We start from the raw sequence: 14,757 nt of genomic DNA on the forward strand, positions 1-14,757 counted from the left end.
GCAAGCTTTGCCAGGGTCAGGAGCTGGATTTTCAGACCAGGAGTACGTCAGCCCACTTGACTGCCCGTGTTGTTTGCTCCACCAAAAAGCAAGCCTAAATTAGGTGTAATAATCAGCGATACTGTGTGGAGAGCCACAAAGCTCTCGCATGGTCTGGTAAATGCAAATCCCTGTTTCAGTGTTCCCGCCCCAGCCCTGGACTCTGCATCGTTTTTTCCATCCCAGCTGAACCCAGGAGCTGGGAAGGGGCTGGAGGCAGGAGGAACAGCCGGGAAGCTGCACAGCTGCAGTCGGCTCCGGGCTCAGCAGCGAGCACGGAGCCACGGCAAAGCCTCGGCTGCCACCTGCAGCAACAGGGAACGCCATCGCCCCAGCAAGGGCCAGGGCTCCCGGACCGACAGCCCTCCTGAGCCAGGCCCCTTCACCCCTTTGCACAAAGCTCTTGGGTAAGTGGAGCCCGAGAGCCGACAACGTCAAAAGAACCCAGTCTCTACGAAGGAGATGGGACGTTCCCGTCCCAGCACATCTGCCTCTGCTGCTGCTGCAGTACAGCCCTGCCCAGGCGCTTGGCCTTTAAATTATTCCCACAGGGGCCAACTGAAAATAATAAAAAAGAATTGTTTCTTTTCCTGATGGAATTTATTTTAATCTGTATATAACTTGTAATTTTTTGCTAATTCTTTTCTTATTTTATTTCTTCCTTAACAGTATTTTTTGCATTAGATATCATTATTGTGAAGAAATAATGTTAATATAAGTATGTAGTGAAGGACCAAACTTGTGTAATTAAGGTTGTATGTTGTATGATTGATAACCAGGGAGTAGGAAGAGTTTGTCCGTGTGCCAAATGACCCTGATCAATCCTGCTAGCCTTGCTGCCGATTCTCCAGACAATCATACGTTTTGTTACATTTGCCTTTAAGTGACCGTTGCATTAGGCGAAAGTTTCTATTTATTCCCTTGGCCGGTTGGAAAGCCAACGCAGCCTCTCCCCGAAAGCGAGCGGCCCGTCCCCGCGGGCCCTTCCACCGAGCGCGGCCAGCCAGGCTCCGCAGGGCGAGCGCCGGGCCGGCCGGAGACCCGGGAGCCGTCGGGTGCGGCTGGGGGGGCCGGCGAGCGATGCCACCGAGCGATGCCACCGAGCGATGCCACCGAGCCGCACCGGCAGCCCCTGCCGCCCACCGGCACCGAGGTGCAGAGAAGCCCTCGGCCCCGAGGGCCCTGCTCCAGGAGAGCACGGAAACGTAGCCCTGCCTTAAGCATGGGGATGGATCGCTCCTGTCCCATTACAGCGTGAAAGCCTGAGCCGCAGCTCCGTGGCTCCCGGCAGCTGCTTGGAGTCAGCCGTACGTCTGAGCAGGGGAATGCAGCAACTCTGTACCTATATTTTTTATATCAAGTTTTTTTCCTGTTCCTATTTCTTAATACAGTTTGTTTGCCTCCTGTTTTCATGCAGCTAGTGTCTCTCTTTTTGGATCCCATCTCCTCTAATTTAGCACTGATGAAAAATTTTAATTCGTCCACAGTTAAGAGAAATAAACAGAAAGCCTGACTGAATTTCTATTGATCCGGTCTCTCTCAGTTGATTACACTTGAAATGTGCTGCACCTGACAGCAGGTTTTTAGTCACCCGTTCTGAAGGATTGTTCCCGAGATGTGGGTATGTCGAGAACAAGCAGAGGTCAGCAAGATGCTGCCATCGGACCGAAGGGTTCTTTTTAGAGCTTGTAACGGGGAAGCCCGCTCCTTGGCGTCAACGCGACGCGGAGCTGTCATGCTCGGGGACACCGTCACCACCAACAGCTTAAACACAGGGACCGACCGGTGCTGCCGACGTTGCGCACAGTTCCAGGAGAACATGCATTTCCTTGGGATCCATGAATTTATTGCTAATCCAATTAATCCTTTAACAGTTTAATCAAAACAGACACATTACAACACTGCTGCCCCTGTGAATGCACACCCAGACGGCACACGGGGCCGCCTCACCCCAAAATCCTTGCTGCCGTCTCGACCGGCCGAGAAGCGCGCAGCAGCGGGCAGAGCCGCGCAGCCCCCGCTCCTGCCACCGCCCCAAAGGCCCTGTGGCATTAACCATTCGACTCGTGAAAAGCCCAGATGCGAACTGCTCAGTACAACAAGAGAGCTGCCCTGCCTCGGCCCTCGTCGGTAATCGCTTGTCGGTGCTCATTCTGGGGGAGAAGGGGAGGAGACGGGACTGCTCTGCCTCGGGAAGGACGGGGTTTGAACCTCCATGACTACGTCCCTCTCCAGGGGCACTGAGCCTCCCTCTTCTGCCAGGGCACATCCACCTGCCCACCTCGGAGACGGGAAAGGCAGCCGGGAGCTGCAGCATTGCTCTTCTTCATGCTCCTGGCTTGCTCCTCCAGTAGGACTTGCAAATTGCTTCCCTCTGGCTGGAGCATCCCATTTCTGGCCCTAGCCCTGACTCCATGAGAACGACTCCGACTGCACCAGCCTCCAGCACCTGCTACTTTGGCAAGTGATGGAAAGGTGGGGGGCACCATCTCACCCTGCCGAGCTCACAGTTGTGTTCAAAAGAAGCAAGAATAATTGTGGGGGAAGAAAAAGAAAGAAAAGAAACAGGAGGGAAAAATTGGGTCAAGGAATAAGCCTAGCATACAGATTTAAGTTCTTAAATTCTCGGTTCAGGTATGCTCTCCCCATGCCCCAGTCTTCCCACGCAAGGTGTGCGGCCGCTGCCACCAGGCCATGGCCCAGACGGCAGCAGGAGCCACTTCACAGAGCCCAGAACACAGCTGCAGCCTCTTCAACTTGAGCCGACACCTTGGCTGCTTTTGAAGCCTGTTCCAGGTCATCAATACTGGCGTTGGCCAGGAGCACTCGGATGCCAGCTCTCACATTAATTAGCTACTGTCACAGCCGCTACAAAGACCAGTCCTGAACGATAAGATCTGCTGCCTGACAGCTCAAGACAAATGAAATTCAAGAAGAAAGGATCTCCCACTCCCTTCTTGCTATGGGCTCAGTCCGCAGAGGTTTGAAGACCCCTGAAATAAGTCACGACAGAGGCATCTTTCCTTGGCTGTAAGCCTACACATTGGTCTCTATCCGCAGCCGCTCCATCCGGCGGACGTTGCACTCCACTGCTGCGCGACTGGTGATCTGCCGAGCGCAGGACTGGGGGAACCAGCCCCTTTCACCATCCCTCAGCCTCTCACCCCAGCACCAGCCTAGGAGAAGAACAGAGCCGGTCACGCAAGGAGGAAAGGCCGTGGCTCCTGGGGACGCACGTGGAAGGAGAGGGCTGCACCGCTCCCCTTCCCACGGAGGAGCCAGCTAGGGGCGTGCAGGGGAAGCTTCGCAGGGGAGGAGGTTTCTGATGCCCTGCCTGTTCTGAGGTTGTTGCTCTCACTTCTGAGGTCTCTGCTGCTGGCTGCCAGCCGCAGCCTGCGCGCAGCATCACTGGTAAGTAACACAGCACCCACCCGTGGCAGTGCCACCTCCACCAGCCACCGAGGACCCGCCGTCACCTGCTGGGCCACAGCACCAGCCAGCGACACGGACCCTGCCAGTGGCTAGGGCTTCCTGGAAGCTTCTGAAAATTGCTAAAATCCCAGTTCACTGGGATCACTGAAGCCTTTCCCCCCACCATACCTCTGCCTAAGGTAAGCCTTGCCCAGCCGCAGCTGCCCACTCGCTGCCGCTTACCATCCTCTCCACCCAACACCAGGACAACGTCAGCCTGCTGCAGGGAAATCTCGTCCGTCTGTTTAGCCAGGTATGCGTGGGTTATCTCCACTTGGCTCAGATCTGCAGAGGACAGCAGGGACCCAGTGAGAAGGCACGGCCGGGAGCCGCAGCCCGGCACGCTCGGCCGTGCCACCCCAGTGCTGGGCAAGCTGCCCCAGCCCCGCCTGGCCGCCCACCGCTCCGGGGCTCCACAGCAAGTCGTGCTCTGCTCCCCTCCTGCTGCCCCCTCCAAGCACACGGGAAGGGGAAGCCAAATCTCTTCCTCCAACAGCCTGAGGCATTCCTGGAATTTCACTGTGCCTCCTAAGAACTGTATTTAAAGTTTAGTGTGTCTGATAACTTAATGGGAGGCAACTCCTAGCGAGCAAGGTGTGGTACCCTGAGTTCTCCTCTCCATCAACACACATCCTCAGCCCCTTCTCCAGCAGGAGCGGATAAGAGCAGGGTAAAAACCTGTGCCTGCAAACGCTCAGGCTCTAGGACAACCGCTAATCCCCGCACAGCCAGGCCTGACCTCCAGCATGCCAGTACCTCCTTTAGGAGTGGTGTCAGGCTTTTCCTTTTCTCGGTGCATCAGCGCAGCAATCCACCGGGCCCGGTCACTCCTGGCAGAGGGAAAGCCCGTATTACAAAGAAAGCCTTAGAGACAGCATCCGTGTTGCCAGCAGTAGCTGGGAAATTCCCAGCAGGAAAAGATGAAGGCTTTCAAGGGAAGTCAGACTGAGCAAACATCACGTTCAGAGCATTCAACATACAGATACTTCACAAGCGGTATGCATCGCCCAGCTGCTTTGCTTAATATGCGCAGGGGAAGCATTATATGGGAATTATAAGGGAAATCTAAGAGAGAGAAGGAAACAGAGCAAGGGGACAAGCCCGCACAGATCCCCCTTTCTGGGAGGAGGTGTAGGGAGGGAAAGGGTGCTTCACAGAAGCCTCAGGAAGATTTCCAGGGCACCAGTTTATCCCACAAGCAAGAGCGTGCACCCTCTGAAATCCCACTGGGCCACTCACAGCGTCTCTGCCGACAGCACGATCTCCTCCCGCCTGCCCTCGCTGTCCTTCTCCATCACCACCCGGAGCAGGTGCCCGCCGGCCACGCCGCGGGCCGTGCCACCGCTCCCGGTCTTGCCAGGAGGAGGGGAAGGCGGGTCCGTGTTCTCGATCTTCTCCACCGTGATCTGGTCCAGCGTGGCGTAGTTCATCACGGTGTAGCTCTCCTCACTACAGCAAAGACAGGATCAGCACCTTGGCCGCGCGGAGCCGCAGCGCGGACGCCACCGGCGGGGACCGAGCTGCTTCCCAGCACCAGCTCAGAGCCCCAGCGGGTGAAGCTCAGTGGGCACCACCCCGGCGACGGTCACGGCGAGGACATGAGCTGATGGCCAGGGGTGGGACACAGCTCTGCGGACTTGCCGGCTACCCACAAACAGAAGCAGGGCCAAGGGCTGTGGAGCCGGGCACTTCCCTTCTGGCTAACAGGGGACACTTCAATAAAGGTTAAAACAGGGAAATCTTGAGAATTTCTTAGGCTACGTGCTGCTTGGGAAACTGAGATTTTAATCCCCCTAGTTGTTATGTAGGGAAAAGAAGCCTTACCTCTTCTTCTTGGTTACGATCAGGACGTCGTTGAACAAGAAGAGGTAGCAGAGCCTGCCAGCGCCTCGGCGGAAGATGCCCGCCTCTTCCGACAGCAGCAGGTACAGCTCCCCCCGCTTCAGCAGCCAGCGGGAAGCAGAGATCAGCGGGAAAGGCTGGAACAGATCCAGGGGAAGTCTGACTTACTACCTGTCTCACAAGCGGCAGGCAAAACCAAGTTCGGAACCTGTGTTTGAACTCGCAGTGGACCCTGGGGTCCATTGGAGACTTTCCAGGAGGCAGGCGGGGAGCGGAGCAGCCGTACACCCTGCTCCAGCTCGCCCGGAGACACAGCCCCCCGAGCCGCAGCAGTGGGGCACGATGTCAAGGCTTTGCTACACCCCTTTAGAAAGCTGCTCGCATCTGACAGCGCCTACAGACAGGCGAAGCCCCGTGTCTGTCTGGAACAACACAGCAAGGGCAGACGTCGCTGCCAGCTGATCCAGCCAGGTAAAACCTCCTCTTGTCAGGGGCAAGCCCAGCTTCCACCAGCTGAAAGCACAGAGCGAAGCAGAGGAGAAAGTGGGGGGTCGTGAGGGAGCATGGATTATCCAGGACTACTCTGCTGAACCCTCCAAGCTGGCAGGGCGAAGGCCCAGAAACTCGTATTTAAGTCAGAACAGCAGGAAGAAATGGTCACCCCGGGCACGACGCAGCGATGCTGCTCGCGGCAGCAGCGATGCTCCAGCCGGTCAAGGCTTCCTGGAAGGAGTCCCAGGACAGGCCCAACGCGCCTGGGATGGGCCACTCTAACAGCACACCCCAGAAGATATTTTTTCCGCCACTGCCACGGTCCTCACCTTCTTCTTTCCAAATTCCAGCTGTTTCTGCAGGGTGTACATCTGCTCCGTCCTCTCCATAGCACGAGCTCCCTCATTGCAGTTCTTAACCAGCTAGAAAAAGAAACACCACCACAAGTGAAGCGGAGGATGGCAAGACGCTGAGCCCGTCTGTCCTCTGCACCAGCGCTGCCGGCGAAGGGTCAGGCAGCCGCCCCGCTTCCCTGGAGAGGAGAAACAGCCGAGTCCCGACAGGCTCCAAGCCAGGGCTGGGGAAAGGCAGCTGGAGGTTCTCCTGCCACGAGAGATCTCCAGGAGAGAGGTGGCACCTTTCCTTTGCCTGGAGAAGGACCAAAGTAAAACCACACCAAAACCGAGCTTCACCAAGGAGCAATACAAAGAGGAAGAATTAATCATCTGAAGGGAGGAGGTTAAGACAGGAGGACGAACGATCGAACAGTCAGAGGGAGGACAGAACCCTTCCACAGGCCACGTTTCGCGCAGCCGCGTGGCTCCCCGGCCCCTCGCGTTGCCTCTCCCGAGCAGATGCGCCTCTGCCTGCCGCCCCTCCAACCCGGGGAAGGACGGAGCGTCCTGCATTTTGTTGCCCCGCGGGATGAGCGATCAGGACAGACCACGAGTGGCAGGAGTGCGTTGCCGAGAGCCGGTCTTTAGGGGGACAAAAGGAAGAGCCGCCACCGCCGCTTTGGTGGCCATGATCTCCGCGGTGCATTGCCTTGTGTGAACGACAACCGGCTGGGCAGGCAGGTGAGACATGAGAGCAGGAACAGCGCACGGCTCACGAGTGCCACTGCTGCCGCTGTTCCTTCGCTCCTCTGCCCTTTGCTCTTTGCTTTGTTTACTGCTCTTTGCCTAAATCTCCAAAAACTGAGGCGAGTAGGTGTCGCAGCTCGCTGTCACCTCGAGGGAGGTTCTGAGAAGGGAGAGCACTAATGGGGAAGATGACACCAAAGGGAAGGACAAAAGATGGCCCAAAGAGAAAAGAAGAGAAGATGACAAGAAAAAGGAAAAAACAAAATCAGGTGAAAAAGGTGAGCAAGGGAGAAGACGTGTACATCCAGCAGCTATTTAGGGCCGAGAAATCTCAAGTGAACCAACGTAAGAAGGAAAACCAGAGGCCAGAATGGCAGGCTCGGGGCCGGAGCGACGGAACGGTGCGCTGGGAGGAGGAAAGGTGGAGAGCTGGCAGCCGGGCCTCACCTTGCTGATGGCTTTCAGAGCTCTGGTGGCAGCTCCATACGCTGCAGTGCATGCTTTTGTTTTTTGACAGACAGTCTAGAATGTCAAGATAAGATGCTTTAGTGATATCGCAGGACACAGAACTGTGCATCAACCTGGGATTTCAGGATGTGACACAGGCTCGAGACGTTCCCAATGGTCAGCCTGGCAGCGGGACAGGCAGACGGGCACAGCAAGGTTTAACAGTGCTGGTAGCTGTCAATCTGCTTTCTGCTGGGGCTTTCACATCAGATACGTACCTGCCCATCACTGTCACCCCGCGCACCGGCATCCCCCTGGCCCTCACTCCCGCAGCCCCTTGCGGACTGGGAGCAGTTCCTAGAAACCCCCCACCCAGCAGCTTTGCTGTTTAGAGCAGCTGGGTCCAGAAGTCCCGGATTTCAATGCGGCTTGTGCAAGACCTGCGGTCCCTTCCTGGGCCGCCTGACCATTAATGAAACAGGACGCTCGTGCCACCCCACCCTGGGTATCCAGACGCAGCACAGGGCACGGAGGAACCTCACGGCACTCAGGTAAGACGTGAAGTATTATTCACAAAGCTTTAAGCTGCACCTCTGACACCCACAAGAAGCAGATCGCTCTGGATCTAAATCCTGAACAAAGGCTCGGGCATCCCAGCCTCGGCTCCCAGAGGGATGGAAGTCCAAGCAGGAGGCTGTCCCCGGCTCGGCAAACCGGAGAAGGGAATAACACAGTCACCTCTTCAGAGGTGCCACGCAATGCCACCGTGTGACTTACTTACATCTAACAGCAGAGGAAGCCGTGTTACCCTCTGCATAGGGAGAATGAGAAATGATATCATTGGCAGGCCTCCGCATTCTGGTCTCCTTTCAATTTGTTTCAAGCTCTCTTTAAATAAGGGGTTTGTGTTTCTGGAACAGGACAAGAAATCTCCATTAACTCTGTTCTTCAGTTATCGAGATTTTCTGGCAGCTCTCCGTGCACAAGACCCTCTGGTGCTCAGCGGCAGTCTGCTGAGCTCAGGGCACACAGCTGGGGTGGAAAACGGCCCGATCCGTTAGCAGGTGATGGAAAAGCACCTAGAGATGTTGAGTCCACCAAAAGGCGGGTAAAGCCGTAGATGCACCAACAGCAGACACAAACTTGACCTGTACCACCAGTATGATCTGGAGACGACCAGCCTCCATAGATGTCCCTAACACACCCCATACGTGTTCTGACCTTGGCAAGAGCCGTCTGACTTCAGTATGTGGTAGCATCACCCCCCGTTATCCCTGTCCTTCACCTTTCTCACAGCACAACACAAACCACGTCCTAATCACCCGACACAGGCACACTGAGGCCTAGAAGATGAACTCTGCTCAGAAAGGAGACAGCCTTCCTTAGGGAAAAGGACTCAGCCACAGGCTGAGGGAGCCACCTGCAAGTCGCGGTCCCGTCTGCAGCCAGCTAGCGTCCCTGTAGCCCAGAGGCCCCTTGCAAGCGACTCCCCTGCAAGCCCAAGGCCTGAGCCTTGTACTCACAGCAGCTTCTGAAGTGTCCTCTGCTGGTAGACTTCATTGGAGCAGTAGCTGATGTAAGGATTGAAGTGGTTCGAGGCGTGTTCCTCCACTATGTCACTGATGTCAGGAATTAGGACATTTTCCTGGTGCCGCTTCTCTAAGTCTTCAAAGAATCTAAGGAGAGAATTTCAAATAACTTCACAGCATGACTCGTTAGGGCCAGACAAACCGAACAGATATGTGTTTAACAGTGTTCCCACTGCAACTTTTCCCCAGTTTTCCCAGAGGAGTCAAGGCCCTGGATCCCTTCTGCACGGGGTCAGCTCTGCGCAGCCGAGACGCCCACGTCCTCAGCGCGGCTCCCAGCTCCGCTGCAGAGATGGGGAGCGCAGCTCTCAAGCTCCCCGGCCCCCAGGTGTGTAGGCTTCCTCCATTCCCGCGTGCGATCCCTCCTCCGCTTTAGCTCTCCGGGAATATTCGTTTCTGCCCCATCAGGGCCGCTTCTGCCCAGCTGCGGGAAGCCGCGAGCCCTCACCGCCCCCGCAGCAGTTCCCACGGCTGCCGCAGCCGCGCCTGCGCTCTCCTCCCGCTGCTTTCCCACACGGACAGGGCTCGCCGGCCACCCCGAGCACCGGCTCCCAAGGCGTGCACTCCCCACCTCCCAGGGAGCAAAGGCCATGCTTATGCTGGCTCGTTGCAGGTGCAGTTTCATTTTTGGCACCCGAGCGATCCCCTGCCCATGCTTCGCAACAAGCAGCCGCTTGCTGCGGCTCAGCCGCCCCGTGCCCTGCCTCGCCGGCCCCCGCTGTCGGCCAGGCTGGAGCCGGGCGGCTGAGCCGCAGCGCTACCAGCTCCACCTGCCCCGTCTCACCAGCCCAGAGGCAAAGGGAGGCACCACCGTGGCGGCAGCACCAGGACACGCGAGGAGGAGTTTCCAGGCAAACGGGAGCGTCCCAGGCGCGGGGACAGGGGCTCAGCCAGCTTTCGGTGCCTGATTGCAGCTGCACGACCGAGCACCACCATTATAACCCATTAAAAAACTGGGTGTCAGAGTAACAGACCACCAGACGTTCAGGTCCCGAGCATGTAACAGCGGGAAGCCGGTGCAGCACGGTCCGGGGTATGTGCCGTGACATGAGGCACTAGGAAGAAGGGCAGTAGGTGGGCTGTCTCAGTACCTTCAGCAAATCTAAGGGACAGTTGTTGTTACACGGCAAATAAACCGAGTTCCAGAGTCGCGGCTCCAGGCCTGCCTGGTCCCAGCCCCACGCCGGCGGCCCCCACTTGCCTCGTGCTGACCGCCAGGACGTCGCTGATGTTGGAGAAGAGGTGGTGGTGCTCCGTCTGAGTCATGGTCTCCTTCAGCTCCTCCGACCTCATGAAGTGGCACACCAGGATGTTCAGGCTGTGCATGTAGGAGTACTCAGAAGTGATGATCTCAAACATTGCCTGAAAAAGCAGGGCGGTGAAGATGTAACAACGCAAACGGGATTATTACCAACTAAACAAGGCCAGGAATTAACACTTGCTACATCTTATTTACATTCGGTTGGCACGAAGGCACTGGAAATGACTTTGCTCCAACAACACGGCCTTCCCTCGCCTCATGCATTGCCTGGCCTACACCAGCTTCAGCATCTTTTAGGACTTGCATTCATGAATAAGCCACAGCCCTAAGGTGTTTTCCCTGGCAGCACGCCTGCTTCCCCGCACGGCGCGCGGGCGAGCCCTCCCAACGCCGCCCAGGCCCGGCCTGAGCCGAGCCCCGTGCGAGGGGTCCCGCCGCGCCCCGCGGGGGAAGGCCCCGCTCACCTCCTGCCGCTTGCGCTCCTCGGGGCAGACCCTCTGCAGGAGGCCCGCGTCCAGCACCTGCGGGCGGGGGCGGGGATGAGCCGGCGCCGGGGCTGCGGAGCGGCGGTGCTCGCACGCCCTCTAGTGCGGGCCGGGGCTCTGCCCAACGCCGCACCCCCCGCCGGGCCCGCGCCAGCACCCCCCGCCCGCAGCACCCCCCGCCCGCAGCACCCCCCGCCGGGCCCGCCCGCAGCACCCCCCGCCCGCAGCACCCCCCGCCCGCAGCACCCCCCGCCGGGCCCGCGCCAGCACCCCCCGCCCGCAGCACCCCCCGCCCGCAGCACCCCCCGCCGCCCGCCCGCAGCACCCCCCGCCCGCAGCACCCCCCGCCGCCCGCCCGCAGCAGCCCCCGCCGCCCGCAGCAGCCCCCGCCGCCCGCCCGCAGCACCCCCCGCCCGGCCCGCGCCAGCACCCCCCGCCCGCAGCACCCCCCGCCCGGCCCGCGCCAGCACCCCCCGCCCGCAGCACCCCCCGCCCGCAGCACCCCCCGCCGCCCGCCCGCAGCCGGTAGCCGACACCGCGCCGCAGGAGGAGCTCATTCCCGCCGAGGGCCAGCAGGGAAAACCCGGGTGGCCGGCAGGAGAACCTGCCTTCCCCGCGTCTGCGGGGGAACCTCTCCCGAGCACAGCCGCAGCAGCTCCGCCGGCATCCCGGCGAGCCGGGACGGGGACCTGCGTGTCCCAGAACACCCCATCGCAAAGACTAATGCTGCAGAATTACCCACCCGCAGTTTGTTCGACGGCTCAGAGAGCTTTTAAAATACACGCAGCTGTGCTGCGCCACGGCACGAGCGCGGGAGCAGCCCATGGCGAGGGCAAGCGGGGCTTTTCGGACCCTGCGGGCTGGGCTGCTGCTCCTACCTCCGGGAGCTGGCTCCAGGTCACCTGCGCCGGGCGATAGCTCTGCACCACAATAGCGGCATCCGGAGGGGATGGCTCTTCTGGGACGGATTCCTCCAGCAAATCCTCATCTGACTCATGGCTGACAGAGTTCAGACCTCTCTCACGGATTTCCTGATACAGCTGGGGCTCTGCAGAGGCAAAGGCACGAGGTCAGCGAAGCCTCTCCCAGCTGCGGCCCACAGCTTCCCTTCCCACCACTGCCTCACCCCGTCGGCCATGAGCCCTGCCACGAGCCAGGGCCAGCGCCTCCCCACCAAGGTCGGACTTTGCACAGCACCAATTAACCAGCAGCTCCTGCTCCCGACAGCTTCCCGCAGCCCGCGCGCCGCTCCCCCGTGTTTGCCCGGAGCAAGCAAAGCTGGGAGCGCTCCAGCTGCGAGCACGGCAGCAGCCTGAGCCTCATCACGCCCCAAGGAGTGGGGAAGCAGGGCTGCAATGCTCCTCTTGCAGGTGGGGAAGCGGTGGCAAAAGCAATTCCCCCAGGCCAGAGACAAGCAGCAGCACGCGTGGCAAAGGGACTTCTAGGGATTCGCTGTGCTGAGCAGCGCCCTGGTGCCCTGCGAGGCAGAGGGGACGCTGGAGCCGCGCTCGCGGGAGGACGGGAGGCACTCACGGTCCTTGAACGAGCCGCCACGCTTCTGCACCCGCCTGCGCCCAAAGGTTCTCTGCAAGAGGAAGAAGAGGAGAACACGCTGCAGTTACTGTATTTCTGTGGCCCTGGGAAGCATCCAGCTCCTGCAGGAAAGGGAAGAAGTTACCTGCGCGGCCAGTCAGCAAATACCACCCTGTTCTTTCAGTCTGGTTTTTGTCTGAGCTTTTGTTTGCCTTACCGAAGTGACTCAGCTTTCACCTTGTGTTATCGGGGTCACGATCTAAACCATTTTGTGGTTACGCCGCTGCCTTTCACATCTATGTGTCTCACACCTGGACTTTGCCTGCACTGGAGTCTCCTTTTCCCCAGCCCTGCTTCACCCATGTTTGTGTACACCCAACCGCCATCGCGGAGCCACACACCCGGCCAGCCCCACCCTGCAAACATGCCCGCAGCTGCCTGTCGACAAGCGGGAGCCCCGGAGCAGCCAGCTGCACTCCCCACGAAAGCCGCGGCAGCTATTCCCGCGCTCTCTGGGGACCTACAGCATCTGCTGGTGAGATGCAGGCCTCCCAGGGCACAAGTCACGCCAGCAGGCTCAGCAAGCCCTGCCAGCTCCGCGCTGGGCTCACACCGCTCTGTAACTGACAGGAGTTGCAGGAAAAAGGCTCTGCAGATCCCCCGGCAGCAGCTCATCGCCAGGGAAAGCGGGGGCTCGATCCCGGCCCGAGAGCAATCGGGTGGCAGCGGGTGCAAAACCCACCTTGTTCCTGCCGGGGCTGCGGGCAGGCAGGGCGCTGCCCTCCTCCGATGTGGGTTTCAGCAAGGGGACGGCGCTCACCGGCTCCGGCTCCGCGCCCAGGCCCTTCATGGCCGCGCGGTAGGACATGTTCCTCAGGTTGCGCTTGAGGGTCGCCCCACCGTCATCCTCCACCTCCGCCTCCAGCGAGAGGCTGGGGACGGACGCCCGCTTCGGGTCGGGGCTCAGGGGCTCCCGGCTCGACCCAGCTGCCCCCAAGCTCTGGTGCCGGGAGGGGTTGTTCTTGGTCTTGGTGGAGACAGCCAGGCTTCTGGGGATCAGCTGCTGGGTTCCCACCTTCAGTGCGGCCGGGCTGTCCGTGCTGAGGACGATGCGGCGAGGCTCGGCCGAGGTGGGAGAGCCCACTGCCGAGAGCGAGGCGGCATCGGGCGCCGTGGTGGAGCTGCGCTTCCCGGGGTAGGAGGTCGGGCTGGAGGGCTCCGGCCGCACGGGGTGGCATCGGTACTCCAGGAGAAAGGTCTTGTCATCCACAGAGGTGCCAGGGGGACTCTGAGACATTTCGGTGGCACAGGGAACCAGAAAGCTGCGTAAGAGACAGGCAGACAGACAGATGGAACGACTTTTCCCAGTAAGGCAGAGGGCATTTACACTTGGCCGCGGCCAGCGCACCATTTTGCACGGGGAACCTCGGGGCAGCGCAGAACCCAGCCTCCGCTCTCCCGGGCGCTGTCTGCAGGCAGAGCCCGCACAGGCGCGCGCGTGATGCTCCCACTGCCCACGCACCTCTCTCAGGGCCCCCTGGTGCGCAGGGGCTGGGCTGGCGGCTCCTGAAGCCCACGTCTGGCTTCAGAGAGCGCAGGATGCAGCCAGGCGCCAGGGAGCAGCCAGGCCACACAGCCGGCACCAGGCAGGCTCGCACCCGAGCGAGCAGCCGGGGCAGGGCTGGAGCACCCCCGAGCACCCGCTTCTCCTCTGCCGCACCTCCCTGTCCCCTCCGAATCCCCGCCGGGGACGAGGGGTGCCGCCAGCCTGAGCCACCAGGGCCAGCCTTTCCCTTCCCGGCTTCCACCTCCCCAGGGCTGCCGGGCTGTGAAAACCCCGGTAGGCGCCCCAACGCGAGCCCTGCGCTCCTCAAAGCTTGTACCTGTCCCAAACCGCCCCGAGGAGCGGCTCCGCATCGCGTGCCAGAACACCTGCCCGAGTCCCTAAAGCTCCTCCGTCAGGGTTACGCTTACTCATCCCCTCCTGTGCCACGGCACGTACCCTGCCCCTATGGGACGAACACCCGACAGAGCGTTTTACGCCCACTGCCTACCCCGTTGCATAACTTGAGGAAAAACTACAGTTTAATTTCCCTCAGCTGAGATCTCACTGTATGCCATCACCGTCTCTCAGCTGTTCCTTTCCAAAGGCCACGGACCAGGAAACAGAAACCAAGGCTTCAACTTAATTCCCTGCCGCAGCGACTGGCAGAAGCACAAATCAGACCCATCAACACAATCTCATTTGATCAAGATGCTGCTTATTTTCCCGTCTTCGGATGGGGGACACACGCCCCTTGGCCAGGGGTCTGCCGAACGTCCTGCGGGTGAGAAAAGCGCTACGTCCTGCTCCTAACCCGGTCCTGGCTGAGGATGGAGCCCGCCCGAAGCACCAGCCCCAACGGCACGAACCAGGCACGCCCCGTGTCAGAGGCACTGGGTGCCACCGCACCCCCGGGTCTCCGGCGCCACCGGAGGCGGCCCGGGCCGTACGCGGGGCCGGGGCCCGCACCGCC

The 14,757-nt window shown here is 60.0% G+C and overlaps 1 protein-coding gene across 1 annotated transcript; it reads right to left on the reverse strand.

Moving 5' to 3' along the window:
* Nucleotides 1-2,021: 2,021 nt before the first annotated feature.
* Nucleotides 2,022-13,538, reverse strand: ARHGEF16 (Rho guanine nucleotide exchange factor 16; the record flags this gene model as incomplete). Its single annotated transcript, XM_082328739.1, has 14 exons — nt 2,022-3,215; nt 3,694-3,795; nt 4,267-4,340; nt 4,750-4,959; nt 5,335-5,489; nt 6,174-6,266; nt 7,374-7,448; nt 8,155-8,284; nt 8,897-9,049; nt 10,164-10,324; nt 10,688-10,744; nt 11,587-11,756; nt 12,242-12,293; nt 12,984-13,538. The coding sequence occupies 14 exons, from the start codon at nt 13,536-13,538 to the stop codon at nt 3,076-3,078; spliced, it is 2,127 nt and encodes a 708-aa protein (XP_082184865.1). The 3' UTR covers nt 2,022-3,075.
* Nucleotides 13,539-14,757: the final 1,219 nt, after the last annotated feature.

Source organism: Platalea leucorodia, assembly GCF_965183815.1.
Source record: "Platalea leucorodia genome assembly, chromosome: 17".
NCBI lineage: Eukaryota > Metazoa > Chordata > Aves > Pelecaniformes > Threskiornithidae > Platalea > Platalea leucorodia.